At 36.7% G+C, this 22,658-nt stretch overlaps 3 protein-coding genes across 4 annotated transcripts in view; 1 reads left to right on the top strand and 2 right to left on the bottom strand.

Annotated features, from left to right (window-relative positions):
* adgrg7.1 (adhesion G protein-coupled receptor G7, tandem duplicate 1) overlaps nt 1-22,658 on the bottom strand; it is a 308,074-nt gene that overhangs the window by 15,914 nt on the left and 269,502 nt on the right. The window lies entirely within an intron of this gene.
* LOC103043358 (myelin-oligodendrocyte glycoprotein-like) lies at nt 2,947-10,350 on the bottom strand. The gene is made up of 4 exons (XM_049471290.1): nt 10,307-10,350; nt 4,821-4,845; nt 4,369-4,695; nt 2,947-3,164 (listed from the first exon to the last, which is right to left on the bottom strand). The coding sequence occupies exons 2-4, from the start codon at nt 4,831-4,833 to the stop codon at nt 3,031-3,033; spliced, it is 474 nt and encodes a 157-aa protein (XP_049327247.1). The 5' UTR covers nt 4,834-4,845; nt 10,307-10,350; the 3' UTR covers nt 2,947-3,030.
* The window catches only part of senp7b (SUMO specific peptidase 7b), a 46,828-nt gene continuing 36,999 nt past the window's right edge, over nt 12,830-22,658 (top strand). The window contains exons 1-7 of one of the 2 annotated variants that reach the window (XM_049471267.1): nt 12,830-13,305; nt 13,572-13,676; nt 13,956-14,056; nt 15,725-15,829; nt 16,628-16,707; nt 18,177-18,382; nt 19,839-20,061. In XM_049471267.1, coding sequence (XP_049327224.1) covers nt 13,572-13,676; nt 13,956-14,056; nt 15,725-15,829; nt 16,628-16,707; nt 18,177-18,382; nt 19,839-20,061 — 820 coding nt within the window. In that variant the 5' untranslated portion in view covers nt 12,830-13,305. Of the gene's footprint in view, nt 13,306-13,571; nt 13,677-13,955; nt 14,057-15,700; nt 15,830-16,627; nt 16,708-18,176; nt 18,383-19,838; nt 20,062-22,658 lie in introns of both variants that reach the window. The other variant, XM_022665381.2, reaches the window with a different exon arrangement.

Genomic DNA, 22,658 nt, shown 5'->3' with positions numbered 1-22,658 from the left:
ATCATATGTACTCAGGTTATTTAGTCAAAAACAGCTTTAACAGCAACCTCCGATACTCAATGTATCTATACTAGAGGCTATCTTAGCAAGTGAGCTTCAGAACCCAACACCTCCACAGATAAAACACTCATTTCTGTGTTCTGTCCATCCATTTGCTCCATTTATAATTCTTATCTAAATGTCTATCTTTAAGTGAAGTTTTAGTCAGAAAGACTGGAGTGTGTTGTGTATTGAACAGAATGTTAACAATCGTGCTAACTAAGTCCTTTGATTAGCCATGCTAAACATTTTTTTAATTGTCAGACTAATGGTTTAATATGTACCTTAAGTATTTGATCATTTTTTCGTTAAAAAATAACCCAGAATTTGATGGTATTGTAGCCAAATGAACGCCGGACAGCAATGTTTTGACACTGTTTTTTTTTATTAGAAATTTATTTTTATTTTTTTTTTCTCTTCCAGAAACGAAGACGCACCTTGGGTTGACTTTCCCACCTGGATGAAGTTTGTCAACAAATAACCATCAATGTCTTGAGTCTTGACCCAGTCTCACAGAAAAATGAAGTCAAGTCCAGCCAAGGAGAAAACTCACCACTGTTCAAACTGTGGGAAGAGTTGAGTAATCTCAAAAGACATCAGCGCATTCACACAGGAGAGAAACCATATCAGTGCTCATACTGTGAGAAGAGTTTCAATCAACAAAGTAGTTTCAAAACACATCTGTGCATTCACACTGGTGAGAAACCATATTACTGCTCAGTCTGTGGGAAGAATTTTAGGCAACAAGGTAACCTGAAACTACACCAGTGCATTCACACAAGCGAAAACTGCTCAGAGTGTGGAAAAGGCTATAATTCACAGAGTAATCTTAAAAATCATTTGTGCATTCACACAGGAGAGAAACCGTATCACTGCTCAGACTGTGGAAAGAGTTTCATTTTTCAGGGTACTCTCAAAACACACCAGCGCATTCACACTGGAGAGAAACCGTATCACTGCTCAGAGTGTGGGAGGAGTTTTACTCATCAAAGTGCACTCAAAAATCACCAGCGCCTTCATACAGGAGAGAAACCGTTTCACTGCTTGGAGTGTGGAAAGAATTTTACTCTACGGAGTCTTCTCCAGCTTCACCAGTGCATTCACACCGGGGAGAAACCGTATCACTGCTGGAGTTTTTCTCGACATAGTACTTTTACAATACACCAGCGTGTTCACACAAGACTAAAACTATAACACTATAAAACTATAACTATAAACTGTGAGAAGTTTTGCTATAAGTAAGAGCCCTCACAGAAGTAGACAAAAACACTCCTTTAACCGCCCCTGGTCCCAATCAAGATGTTACAAAATGCAAGGAAATTGTATTGCTTCAACTAGTAATTGTACTGTGTTTATTATACAGCTCTGGAAAAAATAAGAGAGCACTTAAAAATAGTGAGTTTCTTTGATTTTACCAAATTGAAGACCTCTAGAATATAATCAAGAGGAAGATGGATGATCACAAGCCATCAAACCAAACTGAACTGCTTATTTTTTTGAACCAGGAGTAAAGTAGCATAAAGTTATCCGAAAGCAGTGTGTAAGACTGGTGAAGGAGAACACGATGCCAAAATGCATGAAAACTTTAATTAAAAACTAGGATTATTTCAATAAATATTCATTTTTTAACTCTTAAAACTTTATGAATATGTACTTGTTTTCTTTGCATTATTTGAGGTCTGAAAGCTCTGCATCTTTTTTGTTATTTCAGCCATTTCTCATTTTCTACAAATAAATAAATGCTCTAAATGACAATATTATAATATTTTTATTTGGAATTTGGGAGAAATGTTGTCTGTACTTTATAGAATAAAACAACAATGTTAATTTTACTCAAACATAAACCTATAAATAGCAAAATCAGAGAAACTAATTCATAAACTGAAGTGCTCTCTTATTTTGTCCAGAGCTGTATTTATGTTATTAATTGTTTTATATATTTGTAATGCTGAAACATGTTTCAAGTAACTTTTGTGTCTTAAATTGTAAACCTGAACTCATGGTCTTCTTTTCCATTTTAGGATTTTAACAGTCATTCTTAAAGATATTGATCTTATTCCTGTTGTGGTAAATAACCCAATAAGATCATTGTGCTCCAGTCTGTGAGTTGAGCTCTATTTAAGAGACATGGTGAAATATATCAGTGATACCTGGTTATTTACTTTCTATTTTCCTTGAAGCTGTTGTTAATTTGTGGAAAGCTGAGGTCTGTCATGGTTTCCTTCTGGGCTGCATCCAGAAACAGTTGCTGCTTTCCTTTTCTACAGTGGATGAAAGTGTAGGAGTAGAGAGTAGGAGCAGTAGTAATTGAGGAAATGGAACAGATAGGTGAGCTCTTTCAGATATGAATTTGACTTGATGAAATGAGCCAATCACAACACTTGTTTTTAGCATACCTTTTCAGCAGGTAGAAACTTTTGACAGGTACTGAATCAAATTAATATATACTATGCATTTGGGACACAGCCTATGTGATGCTAGACTGTAATGATACAGCAGTTTGTGTAAACTACTGCCAGTTAGCCTTTATTTCATGTCCATGTAACACTAGACTGGCGAGGACCCGAAACATAACTGAGTCTGAAAAACAGTAGCACCGGGTTACTCTGCCTCATATTAGGTTATTAAACACTAAATTTGACAAATGTAGAAATTTTACACAAAGCCTAAATGTTAGCAAATGAAAGATTTAATTCAAAATATTTATACAGATATAAAAATATTGCATAACCTAAAATGAACGGTAAAATAAATATGTAAGTTAAACTTTATAAAAAAAAAACACACACACACACAATTGACAAGATTCATAACATAAAATACATATTTATTCTATGAATCACATTGTACATTTTCTTAAGTGGATTTAAAGACAAGGAGCTCTTTTAATAAATGACAACAAAAAAGTCTATATGTACAGCCTTTTATTTACATTAATATACAGAAAAATATATATATATAAAAAAGTATCTGAAAATATGACTTTGGATATCAGACGTGCAGAAATATCAGTGCCAACACTGCAGAGAAAAGCAAAAGGTTCTGTGGACTTGGTTTGACGTTGCTGTTCTTCAGCTCTTCTGCTGGTTTTTTCCCGTTTCCTAACAACCCTGCTGCAGCTGGAACTGAGAAGAAAAAAAAAACTTATTAGAGACAGACCAAAAAGATAGCACACATACATATCTACTCCCACAATCTGATAAACATACATAATTGTACATTATTGTGAGGCATGCATTTTTTTTAATCTAGTCCCTCTGATAACAAATGCACAGTACTCCTTCTGTTAAAAAAAATATTATATTTGTAAAACACAAAAATAAACATCCTTGGCTTCCTTTGGCACCCTTAATTCCTGCATAGGTTTTTAGTGGCTATTTTAACAGTGTCTAAAGGAGTTTTTGTAAGATTTTTGTTTCAGATATATACAGGGGCTGCTTCTGTATTGCCCCAATATAATTCAGTAGTAAGATTTTGACAAATTTAATCAGCTTTGTACGCAATTGATCTCTAAGGGATAATTTGTTTTTATGATAATTCTATTCCCCTTAGTACATTTTACAATTTTAGCTTACTATTATTTATTAGATTAAGTTTTACGAAAAGTTAATATGGTCAATCTAGGTAATCAAAAATCAAACTATATTCATCTCCAATATAAATCATCTTTACCCTGACACAGTGATAAAGACCTACTAAATATCCTGCTTTTACTTCTGCTGGGAGTATTTTCTGATATGGTGGTTTATTAAAAAGATCTTACCCACCAACTTAAAACAGTCATTCCCAAACCAAGCTGTTACTTTGTCCAACCACCTGTGTCTCACTGCAATCAAAGGCACACTGCACAGCTCTCCCTTCTGTCCTGCCCCTAAACCCATACATCACCAAGCAGACTCCCAAAGCAAACTACTCATATTTTATGCATTTTTTTTACTGCTAAAAGCAGGGGCTTTAGTTACCCTTCAAATGTATCCACGCTGCTTTACTAAAAAAGTAACTTTTTGATAGATTTTTAAAGCAAAGTATTTAGGTTATATTGTGTGTAGACAAAATAAGTAATAAAAAGAAAAACTACAGGTTCAGTGACTTTTCAGGACCTGTAAAAATCACTACACACTTAGTAAATCAACAAAAATCAATTACATTTAAAAGTTGGTTTGTGGTAAGACTGGGAATAGCAGTGCAAACCTGTCTGAAGGTTCTAGTAACCAAGAATATTATATTTTCTTAATCACTCAGGACACAGTCCTTGCCTCCAGAACATTTGAGAGCACCTTTTCTTATGGGGCCTGTACACTGTTTAATAAAATATAAAATAACCTTTACCTTTAAACTTTACATTCAGCTGTAGTTTTTTCTGATGGTTGAGTTTAGGAATGAAGCAGGTGTACTGTCCTGAATCAGACTCCCTCACATTGTTCAGTATGATGGAGAAATGACCTTTTTTCCACTCTTCTGGAAAACTCTGGACTCTGCCTCTGAATGCTGCCTCCTGTTCACGCAACCACTCTACTCCACTGATTATGTCGTACACAGTCTTACTATCCCTGTACCTCCAGAACACAGTGACTGTATCCTGCAGAGCCTCTTCTCTGTGTGAACAGGGTAAGATGATGGACTCTCCTACAACAGCTTCAATCTCTTTTAGAAAAACTGCAAAAGAAAACACATTAAAAGTGTAGTTGAAGGATCAGGTTTTCATTTTTTTTAATGTTATGCTATAGACAATGAAAGCTTCAGAAACAGCTGTGTACTGATGTATATTATGATGTTCTCACCTTTGTTTATCATCAGCAGCAGCAGCAGGAACACAATTAATCTACATCTGCAGAAACATCAGAAGAACTTGATGTTAGACTGCTATAATAAAACCGCTATGATATTTAGAGGTCTGACAGAGAGATAGAATTCATCACAACACCTGGCAAAGCAGCTTGCTGAACTCTTCTACAAATATTCTACAAACCAATTAATACAGGTGAGTATAACTGAGAATCCAACGATGTAGCTAATGATGACAGAATGTAGGAAATTTATTTAGTTCAGTCACTGTGAAAACAAAACTAAATGGACTAAATGTAGACCATGTATCAGGGCAGAGCTAATTATATAAAACATTCAATCTTTAATTAAAGCATTTGAATGGTTAAGTGGTAAAAACAGAACTGTGGAAGCAAAAAAAAACAAACAAAAAAAAACACTAGTTTAGAATCAAATCCAGTGCTAAACCAGCATACATTCTGTAAATAAGGTCAAATGAGCAAACACACACTCACACACTGTCCTGTAGTAATGCTCTCAAGATGTTCAGTATACATCACTTAGTGACTTCAGGAGTTAAAATGATTGTGAACGAGCTGTAAAGAACTTAACACGTCTTTTAAAAGGTTTTGTGACACACATACAACACCATGGGCTCTTTTGGGTTAAAATTGCTTCTATAAAACTTGCTGCTGCTTCTTCTTTTTTATTTTTGTTCTACTTTTCACTTTAATGTATTATAAAATGAATTTAATGGTGGGGTAATTTAGGCATCATTTAGTCCTTTGGAGTCATGTTACGTGAGATAAGCCAGATAAAACACCAGTAAGATTTATCATTAAATACTTATCATTGGATTTTTCAAAATTTAAACCAATAAAACATAATTTAATTGTAAAAAAAATACATCAATAAGATGAATTTGTTATAGATGCATTGTTAAAGAAATCAGGCTCGTGTTTAAAAAAAAAAGTGCAGAGTATACTGACTACACTTTCAGTTACAGCAAACTGCTTACTGCGCATGTCAAACATTATTTAAAAAAAAACGATGACGCAATCAACAGGAAGTGTAACTGACACAGGGCTCGTGAATGCAAGACTTCATGCACCCCACTTTAACAAGCAGTAAAACAACTGTGCAGATTCAAATGCCTAAAGCTCGTCAAAAACTGTGACAAGTGACATGAACAAGCAATATTACACAGACTGTTTCAATTAGAAAATACACATGCATTGTGTATGCCTGTAAGTTATAAGACATGAACTCACAATATACAACAATGATAGAAACTGATTATATACATATTAATGTGAACCATGAATTAAACGTTACTGCTAATATATTGTTTGCATAATAAACTGCTTGGAAAATAATAAGTGTGAAATATTTTACATTAGTTTATTTAATTATTCTGTTTATTTTACTACATCCATGTTTCATTAACCAGTTATAAAAAGCGTTTTCAGCCACACACTATTATCGTCTTAAAATTCAGAAGTTCTGTGTGTAATTAAGTGTAAAGACCCAAACGGCCATTAGTGACTGATGTGTTTATCAGTGTAAAATTCAGACTTACCCCTGATTGAGTTCTAATCCGGACATGGTTTCATTTCTGTGCAGCAGATTCAGAATGACTAAAGCGCTTCTGTTCATGGAGTTTGAATTACGCGGTCCTAATAGCTCCAGCCAATAGCTGCAGGCAGGGGCGTTTCGGAAATTCTCTTATTGGCTACAAGGACGTTTTTGAAGCTCTCTCATTGGCTACAGCACGAACGCCTCCTCTTTCTTTCTTTTTTTTAAAGTTTTTTTTTTATTTGCGGAAAACATAAGTAAAAAGATGCACAGCTTTCAGACCGCAATTAATGCAAATTAAACAAGTTCATATTCATAAAGTTTTAAGGGTTCAGAAATAAATATTTGGTGGAATAACCCTGCTTTTTAATCACAGTTTTTATGCATCTTGGCATCATGTTCTCCTCCACCAGTCTTGCACACTGCTTTTGGATAACTTTATGCTGCTTTACTCCTGGTGCAAAAATTCAAGCAGTTCAGTTTGGTTTGATGGCTTGTGATCATCCATCTTCCTCTTGATTATATTCCAGCAGTTTTCAATTTGGTAAAATCAAAGAAACTTAATAGGAAGACAACTGTGAATTGCACTTCCCAATACTGCCCAGCCAATCACAGCTGCAAATATATGGTCATCCTGTTACCCATGTTAATTGTGAATGTTTAACCTCCAGTAATTGCAGAGAAAACACTGCATATCTACAATTTCATTAAATATTTATGTAGTAGATAAAAGTGGAAGGTGTTTTTATGTTATTTATCTTTTTTTATTTGTTCATATTAAATGAATACATAACTTCTGTCACTTAAGTGTTTTGTATAAAGTTTTATTATTTCTAAAATATATATATATATTAGTAAACAAATCATTCATTCATTAAATATATATGCTCTGTGGGCGTGTCCTTAAAAATCCATAATTCATAAAAGATCATTTAAGTGAACATCAAATGTCTATGTTTAAAGACAAAGACCTAATTTAACATGTAGCAGCTCTTCTTTTCTAACTTTTCCCATAAAAACAGGACATTTTCACCCGTTTCCCAGTTTCAATATTGTAAAAAATTAACAAAAATGTTAAAGGCTTATTATAATAAGTGAGAGACTACATTTCATATATTTATACAGCTATGAATCTTTGCACAACCTTAATTGAACAATGAACAGGTAAATGTGTTTGTGAATTAAACTCGGAAAATGGCATACTTAAAATGTATGGGGAAAAAAAAAAAACAATTGCTAAAATTCATAACATAAAATATAGTTTATTTCTATGAATCACAGTAATGGTATATTCTGTTTATTGCACCATAATACAAATCTTTTTAACAAATGACAACAAAAAGCTCCTTTTGATTTGTAAAAAAAAAAAAAAAAAAAAAAAAATCTTAAGAAATATTAAAACAATTTGGACAGAAAGTGCTTTTCTCATACAGCAGAAAGAAAGAGGCCAATAATCAACAGCAACAAAAACAATGAGAAAAAATAAACATTAGTGTAAATAGAGGTATAGGAGATTAAGGATGGTACTTTACAAGTCAAATTTGTAGGAGGAATTCAAGTGGGACTGATTGTGAACGTGCATGTCAGTTCTTCAAAAGTTCCAGTAATGTCCAGGAGGCTCAGTATGAGTGTGCTGAAGGCAGGGAAAGAGACCGGCATCCTTACAGCTGCTCTCACGTTGCCCTGGAGGATGCTGTGCACGCCCCGTACCACACAGTGAAACAGCTGATCAGGTGCTCATATTGGCCCCTGTGTAGAAGGTGCTCATGATGGGGGTGGGGGCTCCAGCTCTTCTCAGCTTGCAGAGAAAGTAGAGACGCTGATTTACCGTCCTGGCTGAGTTGGTCCTCCAGGAGAGGTCCTCTGTGATGTGCACATACTATGTATGTAGGTCAGACATGCAGAAATATCAGTGCTAACACTGCAGAGAAAAGCAAAAGGTTTTCCAGACTTGGTTTAACGTTGCTGTTCTTCAGCTCTTCTGATGTTTTTCCATTTCCTAACAGCCGTGCTGCAGCTGGAACTGAAGGAATAAACTCATTAGAGAGAGAGAGAGAAGATAACACATACACTTATACTCCCACAATCTGATAAACATACATATTTATACATTATTATGAGACATGTTTTTTTTTTTTTATCTAGTCCCTCTAAAAACAAATGCACAGTTCTCCTTCTGTTAAAAATATTATATTTGTAAAACTCTTTTTTTGGCACCCCTACTTCCTAAATAGGTTTCTAGTGGCTATGTTACCAGTATCTTAAGGAGTTTAGGCTAAATGCATTATGGGTTAGTGGAAGATGTTTGTTCCAGAGATATAAAGGTGCTGCTTCTAAACACTCTGCTCTTTTATTTTAACTTTGTACGCAACTGATCTCTCGGTTATGTTCATCTCCTATATGAATCATCTTTACCCTGACACAGTGATAAAGGCTCACTAAATATCCTGCTTTTACTTCTGCATGCATTTTCTGATATGGTGGTTTATTAAAAATATCTTACCCACTGTTTTAAAATAGCACAATTAAAACAGTCATACCCAAACCAAGCTGTGACTTTGTGTGACTATGTGTTGGGGACAAAAAAGAGGACCATCTACTTCTCTGGATGAGAGTTCAGCAACAGAGGTAATGGCAGTATTGCTGCAACACAGCGAACGTAGTGCAACAACACACTTTAGCTGCAGGATTGCGGTCAGTTATTCACAGTTTGGCGACTTGTTTTTGGAGGAAATCCCCAATCTCTGTTGGACATCAGCCCTCCAGGACAACAGTTAGCTTAAATGTTTTATTTTTTAAAAAGAGAAGAAACGCCTAAACATTTTTTTATTCATTAGTAGCTGAAATGTGTTCTTTTGAAGTAATAAAAAAACACTCCTTAAAAGACTCCCCTTTTTTTTTTTTTTTTTTTTAAATCATATCCAGTATTGTTCAACTATCGGTGATCAGAGGCACACTGCACAGCTCTCCCTTCTGCCCTGCCCTAAAACCCATAAATCACCCAGTAGACTTACAAACTAATCTTCCCAATTTTTTATTTTTTTGCATTTTTTAAATTTCAGCTGAGGGTGAAGTCTGATAAAAGCAGGGGGTTTAGTTACCCTTCAAATGTATCCACGCTGCTTTACTAAAAAAAGTAAAGTTTTTGATAAATTTTTAAAGCAAATAATTTAGTTTATATTGTGTGTAGACAAAATAAATAATAAAAAAAAACTACAGATTCAGTGACTTAAGAACCTGTAAAAATTACTACACACTAAAATCAACAAAAATCAATAACATTTACAAGTTGGTTTGTGGTAAGACTGGGAATAGCAGCGCAAACCTGTCTGAAGGTTCTAGTAAACTTCTTAAACACTCAGGACACAGTCCTTGCCTGCAGAACATTTTCTTAGAGAGCACCTTTTCTTATGGGGCATGTACACTGTTTAATAAAATATAAAACAACCTTTACCTTTAAACTTTACATTCAGCTGTAGTTTTTTCTGATGGTTGAGGTGAGGAATGAAGCAGGTGTACTGTCCTGAATCAGACTCCCTCACATTGTTCAGTATGATGGAGAAATGGCCTTTTTTCCATTCTTCTGGAAAACTCTGGACTCTGCCTCTGAATGCTGCCTCCTGTTCACGCAACCACTCTACTCCACGGATGATGTCGTACACAGTTTTACTATCCCTGTATCTCCAGAACACAGTGACTGTATCCTGCAGAGCCTTATTTCTGTGTGAACAGGGTAAGATGATGGACTCTCCTACAACAGCTTCAATCTCGTTTAGAAAAACTGCAAAAGAAAACACGTTAAAAGTGTAGTTGAAGGATCAGGTTTTAAATTTTTTTTATGTTATGCCTATAGACACTGAAAGCTTCAGAAACAGCTATGGTATATTATGATGTTCTCACCTTTGCTTATCATCATCATTAGCAGCAGGAACACACAGATTAACCTGGATCTGCAGAAACATCAGAAGAACTTGCTGTTAGACTGCTATAATAAAAATGCTAAAATATATAGAGATCTGACAGAGAGCTAGAACTTGGCCAACACCTGGCCTAGCAGCTTGCTGAACACTTCTACCAATATTCTACAAACCAATTAATACGAAGTGAGATTGCACACACATAGCTGATGATGACAGGATGTAGTTATTTAGTCATTTACCCTGTTCTGTAATGATTCTCTCTATGGAGAGAAATTAGTGTCAAATTGAAAAGCATACACTACCATAGAAAGTAGTAAATGCAATCCACAGATGCATTGCTTTTCCTCACTAACATGCAGATTCGTGCCAAAATTAAATGCAAAACCACCATTACATTGCATTTCACGGCACTTGATCTCTTTATTAAAAACAATAAACAAGAATTTACATTTTCAAAACCAAACACTGAATTCGTGTCAGAACTGCGCTTAAAATGCAATCAGCTCAACTTCATACTCGTCTTTTGATATAATATACTTTCCTCTCATATAAATAATACACAAATACTCCGCGCTTACGATTTCAAATTTCTCCTAATAGTAACGAGTTGTTATCATAGCTATTATTTTAGCTCATATTCATGCAGGTTAATGCTACAATATCAGAGGAATTTCTACTTTTATTCTTTTATAAGATCCACACCGCGAGATCTGCTGTAGTTCTGCTGCAGGTGGAGACTGAACTAGACTCTCCACTTCCGCATCACAGTGCATTCACAACACTGAATCATTTTCCAAAAAAAAAAAAAAAAAAAAAAACAGTCAGTGATTGGTGTGTGCATTAGTGTGCAATTCAGACTTACTTACCCCTGACCTCTGAGTTCCGATCCGGACATTGTGTTGTTGCTGTACAGCAGATTTGGAATGAATGAAACACTTCTCTTGGGTTTATATTTCGCGGTCCCCAACAGCCAATAGGCTGTTTAAATTCATATGACGCTGCGCAGACCAATCAGCGCCTGCCTTGAGCGTTATTTTTTTTTTCAACCGATGTTGTCAAAGCCGCTTTACAAAAATGTGTTTTTAAAGGTCACCTTCCGCGAAAATCCGATTTTTCTTGTTTTTTGTGGAATACAGTAGGTCTCTCCGAGTTGAATGTGTACACCTGCACATTAAACTGTTTTGCAGCCCCCATTGTCTGCAGGAGCTAAGCAAAGAAATCCCCCCTCCCCCCCTCCGAAAAACGGGTGAATTTTGAATTATCTTTCTGCCTACGTAGGCAGAAACTCACAGACCAGCCCACCTTGGCTCGAGAAACTCCCAGAGGCGGAGCTGAAGCGACGCAACATCACCGCTCATCAGTTAGGAGGTGGGAGGCAGTGAGCGGCAGAGCGGTGGAGGGGGCGTCGCAGTGCTCCTAGCCAATCAGAGGAGAGATATTTGCATGCTGTTTGCATGTATGAATATTCATGAGCAAAGCTGGAATCCGGTCATTTTGGACACACCCCTAAAACAGTCCATTAAAAAAGAGCTATACAGAGACACCTGAGCACTTTTTTTTTACAAAAACGGCTCACATGTCATTCATTCATACTAGAGACCACAACTAGACATTTTAAAATGAAAGAAAAAACGACGGAAGGTGACCTTTAAATATAAACACAGAATACAAAACCGCCAGTAAGCGCGGAGGAAAAACTCCCTCAGAGCTGAAAGAGGAGGAAGAAACACTGGGAGGACCAAGACTCACATTTAAGGGAGGGAACCATCCTACCACTGATCAAACGGCTTTTAAATTAATTTAAAAGTCATTATACACCCATACAGGTCTAATATATTCGGGTGTATAGCAGCACCAGTAATAAAAGCTGTTTGAGTTCATGTAAATTTGGATATAATAAGTAGTGGAGAGTGAACAGTTAAGACAGGTGGGCAGTCAGTAACTGGGAGAAAGGCAGAGAGATAAAATTAATTTTGACTGGATTCATGGCGAACAGAAACTATGATACATTATTAGAGTGTGGCTAATGACTATATAAATATATCATATAAATCTCTCTTAAATAAGGCACATAGAGAGAGGTGCGTTCAAAAACAAGCTTTTAATAAGATGTTGACAACTAATGATCTAAGCCAATCACATCGCTGGCTTTCAGCTCACTCCCAGCCAATCACAGCTGCTGCTTTTTTTAAAAAAAAAACTCCTGCTCATTTAAGAGAAATCACATGTCTAAAATGTTATTAAATATTTGCCAATTAGATAAAATTGGAAGTATTGTGTTATTTATTTTATTTTGTTTATCTCTGTATTTGTTCAAAATAAGTCAATATATTTTTTCTACAGTCAAATGTTGTTTTTATAAAGTTTTATTATTTCTACACATACACAATAAAAACATATTTAACTATATATAAACGAATAATTAGTTCCTATGAATTCATAATTTATTCAATATTATTAATATATTTTTTCATATATATATTTTTTTTACCTAGTTTCCCAGTGTTTACTAGGGGAGGGACTCCGGACTCTGCGCAGATGTGTGGCAGTCTGCGTCACAGCAGCGCATAGTCAACATCCTACCCTGGCTTAGCTTAGCATAGCTAGCTATGTTTGTCATCTTTTGAACCCTGAGTCTGGTTTAGCTGAACACTGTTTATTACTACAACCCAGACAGATATCTAACCTACCATTTATTGCAGTTTCTGTAGCTAATTAATAACATGCAGCGCTGGTCTGGGATATTACTGCGTGGTTAGTCATGGCTAGCTGGATTATATGTTACCTTATTAGCTAACTAAGCTAGCTAACCTAGCATTAGCGCATCTAGCAATATCTAACCTAAATAAATAAATAAGCGAGCTGCTCTTGCGCTGACGGGATTTTTGCTTAAATATATGCGTTAAAAACATGTTGGATATCCAGTCTGTGGCTGACAGCGTTTTTCCTGACTTAAAAAGAGTCCAGAGCCTGGCTGAAGTGGTGTAAAGCAGAGCAGCAGGAGAAGGTAATGCTAATCTCTTCCTTAGACTCTTCTGAGACACATTATATCAACTTGTTTTCAAGAGTTTTTTTAGGGTAAACTGCCGAATTAGTGCAGGAGATGCAGGAAGCCAAAACATATATATTTAAAGTTTATAACCTAACCTACATCACTGTGTTTATCTAGCTTAGCTTTGCTTAGCTACCTGTCAACAAGAACAACAGCTTTCTGAAAACCAGAGCTATCTTAGCTAACATGCACCTCTTCTCTCTTTTTTTTTACTTTTTAAGATGGGAAGCCCTTTTAAAATCCCTAAGAAGAAGCAGCCCTCAGATTCCTCCAGTGTTCACATGCTGTCTCCTCTCTCCAGGGTTCAGGATGGAGACACTTCTAAGGTAGGTTAGCTCCGTTGTATCAGTGACACTTCATCATTAACTAGCATAGATAACTATCATCCATATCATAGATGTTCTGCTTTATACTTTTTAAGATGCTCCATAGAAATGCTTGGTATGCAAAAGAAAATATCGCTGGCCTGTAATGAAAATATTCATACCCCTTGAGCTCTCTCTTATATTTTGTCACCTTACAACTACAAACATGTACCACAAAAATGTATTTTATTGAGATTGCATATATTTGTGAATTTGATGTCTGTGTTTCCTGGTTTACAGACGAGCTGGACCAAGGTTGCGTGCAATGGCAGAACACCACACAAAAGCAGCTTTTCCAATGGAAGGATAGATTCAAGGTCTGGATTTGCTGGTGGAGACAGGTGAGAGCTCATCCTCACACAGTTTATGCAGAGCAGTTATCATACATGCTTTTATTATTTGTATGGAATCCCGACATACCTGTCAAGCCTTTCGTTTTGGCCGGGAAAACGTATTGACTGTATTTTACTTCTCTATCCTGCCGTCCTCCCTTATTAGTATGTTCCCGTACATTTCTTGTATTATATTATAACAATAAAAAAATATGTATATATTTATGTACCTCTCCAAACTGAAAATCTCAGTGGGAACAACTCTGGAACAACACATTGGAGAGATGGATGGATATAAGGAGAGAGAGGACAAAAAACACCATACTATGATGATACATACTAAGTAGATATGTATAATATACATGCTCCTTCTGACTGCAGAAAATACCGTTAATCACAACAAAATAACATAAAAATTCTATATATTATCTTATATAATATATTACAATATAATAACTAATATAATATTAATTACTACATACTGCTGAACCTCAGTTGGGCTGGTGAATGGCTCAAAGTGGGCAGCAGAAAATGTCCCTTATATTTATATCCAAAACTTCACAGGTAAAAATCCCGTTCACATTTTTTTGCTTTTGAGTTATTTGACTTTGAGCATCTGCTGATACCTAAATCGCATTCAAAAGCTTTTAAGCATCTTTTTATTATGGTTGTGGATAATGTTTTTGCAGGGTGTCAGCACGTGCACAGTGTTTGTTAGAAGTATGTCCACTAGCACTTTAGCCTCAACGTATCCTAGTTTTTTTCAATGAAAAAGCTGATTCATACCGCAGTACATGCTGGGTTGTTGTATTATTGACTACTTTTGTTGCTTCATTCGATTTCAAAACGTCACAGACATGCCCGCATGGCGAGCTGACAAAGAGCCAAGCAAAGTGCTGGTGGACATGTGCCGTTAGTCTAGCATCTACGCACTCAAGCTGATGTCTAACATCTTGGCTGATTGATTGCATCAGATAAGCATTAGGTTTACCTGAATCAGCATTACAGAGGGATGGTAGAGGATAAATATTTGTAATGTTTAAATCATTTTATGCAGTGAATTTCTCTGTTTTGTCAATAAAACATATTAGGATGTGTGAAGCTGCATATACTACTCAACCAGGTGGCGTTGTCAATGCTAATATCATTGTTTATATGGATTATTTTTGATAATTAGCATATTCAATATCATATTGGCCCCCAAAACTTCAAAGCAGCTCCAGTGCTCTTTTGTAGTGAAACACAATCAGGCCTATTTGTCTAATTCAGTTGCTCAAGCAAAATACATTATTTTATAAAATAGAGGGCATAAAATTAATAATATTATTTGTTGGCTGTTCTGTAATGCTGTAGAATGAAGACCAGTAGTGTTTTTTCTAAATCCACCAGCAGAGTGTGCTATTCACTTACATTTTATTCAGTCTAATGCACAGAACATGAAGTTTTTATTGGAGGAGAACACTGGGCTAACCCGTCAGAGCCTGGTGATGAATGACATAATGGTACATGATGGTGTTTCCATGTGTTAGATTTGGGCAGTTTTAGGTCAGTTCAGTGTGTTTTATTATCATTTCTTATGTAATTTTTGACGTCAGCGAGTGTCAGCCACTCTAATGAAGAAATCATTGAGTACATTTGTTATGTGTCTTTCAGGTTCGTCCTATCTCCCTCTCATAGATCTGAGTTCGGAGGCCGCGCATGCCTTAATGGGACCCCCGCTAAAGAGGCAGGCGGTACCCCAAAGTCCCGAACTGCTGCTGGTGACTTTACAGATCAAAACAGGTGGGGACACAGGCTCAGGTCAACTTGTGCTACATTCACGTTACCAGGCTGAAGTGACTCAAATCTGATTTTTTGCGCAATGTGGCTCAGATCTGATTTTTTTTCATGGCTGTCTGAACGTGCCAAATCTGATTTTTTTAAAATCAGATTTGAGTCACTTTTTATATGTGCTCCTAAATCGGACACGTATCCTATCCATAAACATGCGACATAATTGTGAACGGTCAAATTTGAATTCATGCTTCTTTTTGCTTTAATGCATTAGCATAGCGCTGCGTGCTTCTCTCTCGTACCCACACTGCATCTCTTGGTGCAGCTGTGCAGCTATAGCTGCTAAAAATCAGCAAAAGCAAACCCCCTGTCCTTTTTTCAGCTCCTGGAGCTGAGCATGAACTTCAGAGCAGCTGTTTACTCTCCACTCCAGGAAAAGATGCTTCACATATGAGCTGCTAACTCATCCATTTATAACCCTTTATAAAGCTACAAGTCTTTCCTCTCTCTAATATGAGGGTTTTTTTGTTGGTGAAGAAGGAGGCGTTTATACAGTTATCAATGTGCAGCATGTGAGACGTTTCAGGAACAGATCCGTTCACACAGATTACACACAGATATAGATCACTTACATTTACAGTGAATGTGAACGGTCAAGATAGACAAATCTGATCTGAGAAAAAAATCTGATTTGAGCAATGTGGCTTAAGTAATGTGAACGTAGCCTGGTTCACCACAGATTTGCTCAGTGTTCCTTAGAAATTCAATGGAGTTGTATTGGAATTTGGTGTCTACTCTGTGTTTCAGGTGGAGGCCTAGGAGAGCTTCTGATTCGTTGTGTCAGCATGAGGGAGGCAAGGACTCGCCGGCTGCTAAGAAGCAGTGGGGTGAGTGGAACATGTACACATCCATCTAACAAATTCACAAAAATTCACAAACATCAGGGGATCGGAAGCAGTGGTGTTATACTATAAGTCGCACTTATAATCCTTTAATTTTCCCAAAAATCATTGGTGCTCCTTATATATGAATTCTACCAGTCAGGTATTAAGTAGCAGTAAAGCCACTCCACTGAAGTACAGAGATATTCAGGAGTTTCAGTTTAGTTCTCCAGCAGTATTAGCATTAGCTGCTAATTGGTTGAAGCGCTAGCTCTTTCGCTGTTCAGAGGTGAGCATTATCAACCTGTACCCTGCTGCTAACCCCGGCAAGCACTGCTGGAGCAGCATTAGCATTAGCCGCTAACCGTACTGAGCGCTAGCTCTTTGGCCATCCAAAGGTCGGTATGAACTGCCTGTCCCCTGCTGCAAACCCTGCTCCATTCTGTTCCTGAAGTTTTTGGAATTTTTTTCTTACTTATTGTTGAAATAATGTGCGTGTATTTAGCATTTCTCGATCCATAGGGTCACGTGTATTGACAATACATCATTACCATCCACAGTGGACAACACTAATCGTGGGTGGCAGTGATCGTGACCGGTGGCATCTGGCTATAAATGTCTGTGCAACAAACTATTACATCCATATTCAATATTGGACAATCCACACACATATCCCACAGATTAGGGCAGCAAAAGACTTGGGACGTACTATTAATCCCTGTCCTATGACTTGAATTTCTATGTTTAAATGTGTAAAATACAGCTATTTTAGCTGTGTTTCTGAGCATGTGCTGAACATGAACAGAAACGGGTGGAAAAAAGCCGTATATACGCAAATAAACATTGTTAACGTTTCCACTTAAAGTCTCAAAACACGCTTTATACTTTATACTGTAATTAATGGTGACGCACGGAGTCAGTAGAAGCTAAATAAAAGCTTGGCCTAAATATCTGCTGTGAACGATCATTCTGCTAACGAGGCAACCTATTTGGAGCCGCCGCCTTATGTGGGCTTTAACGACCTCTTAAAGTTGGAAATGCTCTTTTGTCTTTCTTGCACTCTTTCTTTCTCCCATTCTTTCTCTCATTCTTTGTCTTTCGCCCTCATTCCCATTCCCACTCTCCTACTCTGCTGGAAAAGTGCAGCATTTTCCTGGCTGAGGAACGCCGATAAAGGAACAGAACCTTTACTTGCTTAACTTTTATGGACCTGTTAAAAAGATCCTGCTGTTCTCCATCTCCTAGTGTATTGCACTCTCTTTATCCCGCCCTCTCTCTCTCTCTCTCTCTCTCTCTCTCTCTCTCTCTCTCTCTGTCTTTCTCAATGTTCCCTTAATCTGCCCCTAAATTAGCTGAAGGTCAGTTTATTACTGACCTTATTATTAGTTATTATTATTAGTCAGTTTATTTGTCAGTTTATTTGTTTGTTTGTTTATTTACTTGTGTAATGGTGCATTGTTCTCTCCTTACTGCAGGATCTGGGTTTCCAGAGATGTGGAAATCTTCTCAAATAGAGCACAAAGAGGAGGAAGATGATGATGATGAGGAGGAGGATAATAAAGCCAATAAGAGCAAGCCGGCCTCCTCACTAGTAAAAGAAGTGAAGGGAGCATCTGCTGCTGTGTCGAGCCAGCGAGGAGTATCGTCCCAAAGCCTCAGGTCCACACTTCCGGAGATTAAAGTGAGATGTTTAGTTTATTATGGGATTTTAATGGATCAGATCTCGTGCATCAGGTCACTTTAATAGGTTTTTCCTAATGTGTTTGGTAATGCACAAAAATCTATAGATAGCAAAGTAGGTACCTTATTGTTAGAGATGGATTGATCCTTGTTTTTTGGGGGCGATTTTGATCGGCCAATCACAGATACCAATAGTAGAAGAAGCCAAATGCCATATTAAAGAAGCACTAAAGCCTAAAACAGGATATATTATTTTCATTAATAGCTAAAATGTGTTTCACTGAAGTAATGTAGTATACCATTCCTGCTTAAAATTATTATAAACCTTTCCTAACCTTTAAAAAACACTTTTATTGTGTTCATTTCCACCTCTGCCGCGTCCTCATAGGTTCAACTCAACTATAGGCGAGGACAGTGTTTCTGTGTACCACCCTCCTGGTGATGTCCAACCATCTGCATCAGCCCAATCAGCTCTCCCTCTTGCCCTGCCCCTAAACCCATACATCACCCAGTGCCCCTTCCAAACTACCTCTCCCATTTTTTTCAATGCATTTTTCAAATTTGAGCTGAAGGCGGAGTTAAATGAGGTTTAGTTACCCTTTAATCCCACTTCTAAGCAAACACTGTGAGTCTAAGCTTACTGTAAATAAACATAAGAGCTTTACTCACTCACTCATTTATGTATTTAATAAGGAAATTCATCCAATATTATATATATATATGAGTGGCACTAGATGTTCAACTGAACACCGGAGTCCAAATAAACAGTGGCAGGGCCCTGGCATGCTTCACTCTTCTGTGGTTGGGCACCATTTGGTATAATCACACTAGTCAAATGAACCAGGCTTTATAGAGGAAATGTGCTTGGGCACGGTACAGGTTGCCTGTTTTCTACCTATTTTTTTTGCCCGTTTTTGCTTTTTTTTCTGGACAATGTATTATTTCCATAAAATATTGCGATTAAAAATATTATTGTAAATGTAAAACTATTTAATGCCAATAATATTTACACATCAGTGGCATTTTATATACATATATTGATTGTACAGTATCATTTTAATGAAAAAATTATTGATGCAAAATCCATATACTGTACAAGCCAAATAAGGTAATTATTGTTGCACGCCTATTTTGGGTGATGTAGTGAGCCAGAAATAAATAATTAGTGCTCATTTACTTTAATAGGTTATTCTCCCTAAGTAAAAATATTTAGCTTATGTCCATATATTGTATGATAAATCGATAACAAAATAATCGTGACAAGCCTAGTACTTTCTAAAACAGCTGTAAGAATATACAGAAAAGCCTACTTTTTTGAATTTATAGCTTTAATAAAAGCCAATCTTAACAGTTTAACAGTGTAATAAGTTGAAGTGTTTACTGTATGCCATATTATTGTAACCTTAACACTACCAGCAGCTCTATAATTAACTCTATTTTTTTATGTTTTATCAAAGACTGCAGGGTTTAAGAGGAACGGTGAGATGGCACTGGCTTCTTCTGACCAGGCCTCCGTGGGCGCAGTGCCAGAGAAGCGTGTGAGGAGCCCTGGAGTAAAAGCTCCTATCTCCATGCCTCTTAGGAAAGCTGGCAGTGATATGTCGTACTCCAGAGGGAGACTTAGGCTCAACCTTTCTTTAAAGACGTACCAGAGAATCAAGCAGAGCTCCACAGAACCCAGTAAGTGTAACTGCTATCTACTTCATCTTAATTTTGACCTCCCTTTGACTGTTATTGGTTCTAATCACGATTTATTGTTGATAGATCTAAACTATCATAACATTATAACATCTATACCCCTACCCATTCATCAGATGCAGCAGTGCTGCTGGAGTTTTTAAACACTGTTTAATCACTCACTCTCCTCCACTCTGTTACACACTCCTACTAGAGCTAGGCATTATGATCAAAAATCAAGATTCAAGATTCTGACGGTTTCATGATATCACAGTATTTCAGTATCTTATTTATTTATTTCTGCATGTCTTTGCTTTAATAAAAGTTTGTGGCTTACTCTACTGCTAGAAGTACATATAATAAAAACACTAAGGCTATAAATTAAGGCTTTTATTATAATTGGGTTTACTTTGTCCCACAAAATATGCACAATACACAATATATGATGAAATCAGGAGAAAAATGGTAAAAAATGTATACAACAAGTTATACACAGCTTTCTTTACAAAGCTAAATATTTTCAATGATTCCAGAAACATTAAAACAAACCTAAAATACTAAAAATTTAAGAATTCAAAAAAGATATTTCTGAAATCTTCTATTGCACGAGTAAGACACAAGGTTAATATCAATTTGCAATTTATTATTATTGAAGCCATTAGAGGCTTCAATATTATCCTTCAAGTTACAGTATTAGTATGAATATATTTTAAAGTGCTATAGTTACTTATATTGCAAGGAGCAGCAGCAGCACAAGCTCCAGGAGTTCTGTTCTCGTGTTTCTCCAGACAGGACAGCATGAGGTTCAACAAAGCTGAGCTACCGTCAGAGGGTTAGCTTGTTATGCTAACTGGCTAGCATAAGCTAGTAGGCTCTTTACATTATACACCACCACACCATATACACAGAAAAACATACACAACTACAGACTGTTATTACAGTATAGAACTAGGAGACCAGAGTGCTCCTATATGCTCAGTGAAGCTGGAAACTGGATAATAATTATCGTAACATGCTATATTGGTATATACAGTACGTAGGGTAGTTTCACTGATCCAGGCCTGTATATTCAGATATATAATATTTGACGATGTATTGTGCAGCCGTGCTCAATAATAGTGTCGACAGGCCTAGAGGTCAGCGCTATTGAAACTGGACACTGTGCAGAAGGAGAGCGTAGGTGGGTTTTGTTGGACGTGTGGCTGGAAAAAGAGGGATGCTGGAAAAGTGGTGGCCTTATTTTAGGACTACTTTTTTTTTAAATGCAGGAAGTGCTGTTTTCCATTAACCCTTACTGTATATTACATACTATGGTTAGTAACTTGGGTTAGGTTAAGAAATGGACCAATCCTTGTGTTTTTGGGGCTGATTTTGATCGTGTTTCGCTTTCGATTGTTTTTCCGCTTGGACGGTACTGATCTTGGGCGGGACCAAATGCCACATTAATGCCACATAGATGCCAGATAGCAAATTTGGTATAGCTTTTGGTTAGCTTAGCGTTAGCTTAGTTCTCTCATCTGCTGACTTGCCACAGACAGAAGGTACAGATCCCTCCTTTAGAAGAAGTCTGCTGACTGGAAAGTAAATTTTTTTTTTTAATAATATGTCCAATTCAAACAGGTAGACTTCTAAAAATACGTTTGTTTTTTTAACCAAAGATGTGGTATCGCTCAAAATAAAAACACCTTTGTGACTCTGACTGTACTGTGTATTTACCTGAGCATTCAAATCGCAAACCCCTCCCTTCACTTCCTGCTTCTAATTCCCATTCATGATGATGACGGGCCTGTGGATTACATTCTCCCGGCCGGCTCACTGTGGTGGTTATTTCTGTCTGGAGATGCAGAGCTCAGTTCTGCTTCAGCACCTCCCAAATCCCTCTCATTCAAATCCTGCTCCTCTCACTGTGCGCTTCAGGAGGAGTGGACTCAGTCCAGTACCACACTCGTACCACACTCTGACTGTGTGTGGGCAAGAGCTACGGATGTTCCTATTACATTTTTATCGCCCCTGAGTCCGAGTCAGTTAATCTTGAGTATCTGCCGATAACAAGTCCCGATCCAATACTTTGCAAATGTATTTTAAAAAAAAGAATAAAGAACACATGCAAGTTGTCTGTTAAGGATTTTTTTTGTTCATTTTTAATTATATTGAAACAATGGTATCAAAACTTACCATTTTATCACAAAAATGTCTTTGTACTAGTCTTATATTGTCTTAGCCTGCAGCTCGTAAAGGAGAATAATTGCTTGCTAAATATATTAATGAAAACATTAAAATCACGCTCATGTGCCCTACCAGATTTTATAAAGCTTTTATTAATGGATATTTAAATGTACATAAAATAATCAGCATTAGATTGTAAATGATATTTATATCAGTGGTGCCGGTCACTCAAAATCATGATTCATATGTTTAAATGCTGGTATTTCCCTGTATTATTGTGAGGGAGACTGAAATAAGTGAAGTGTGGTTTAGATTCTTTTTTACTGTATTATAATATCTCAGGGGAGTTTTGAGTTTTGATAGATAAGAATATGAGATTTATGAGAAAATGAGAATATTCTCATATGATGTTCTGAGTTTAACTCAGTTTAACT

Source organism: Astyanax mexicanus, chromosome 23 (genome assembly GCF_023375975.1).
Source record: "Astyanax mexicanus isolate ESR-SI-001 chromosome 23, AstMex3_surface, whole genome shotgun sequence".
Classification (NCBI taxonomy): domain Eukaryota; kingdom Metazoa; phylum Chordata; class Actinopteri; order Characiformes; family Acestrorhamphidae; genus Astyanax; species Astyanax mexicanus.
Note: the sequence above shows the minus strand (reverse complement) of the source record. Positions and strands in the feature narration are given on the sequence as shown.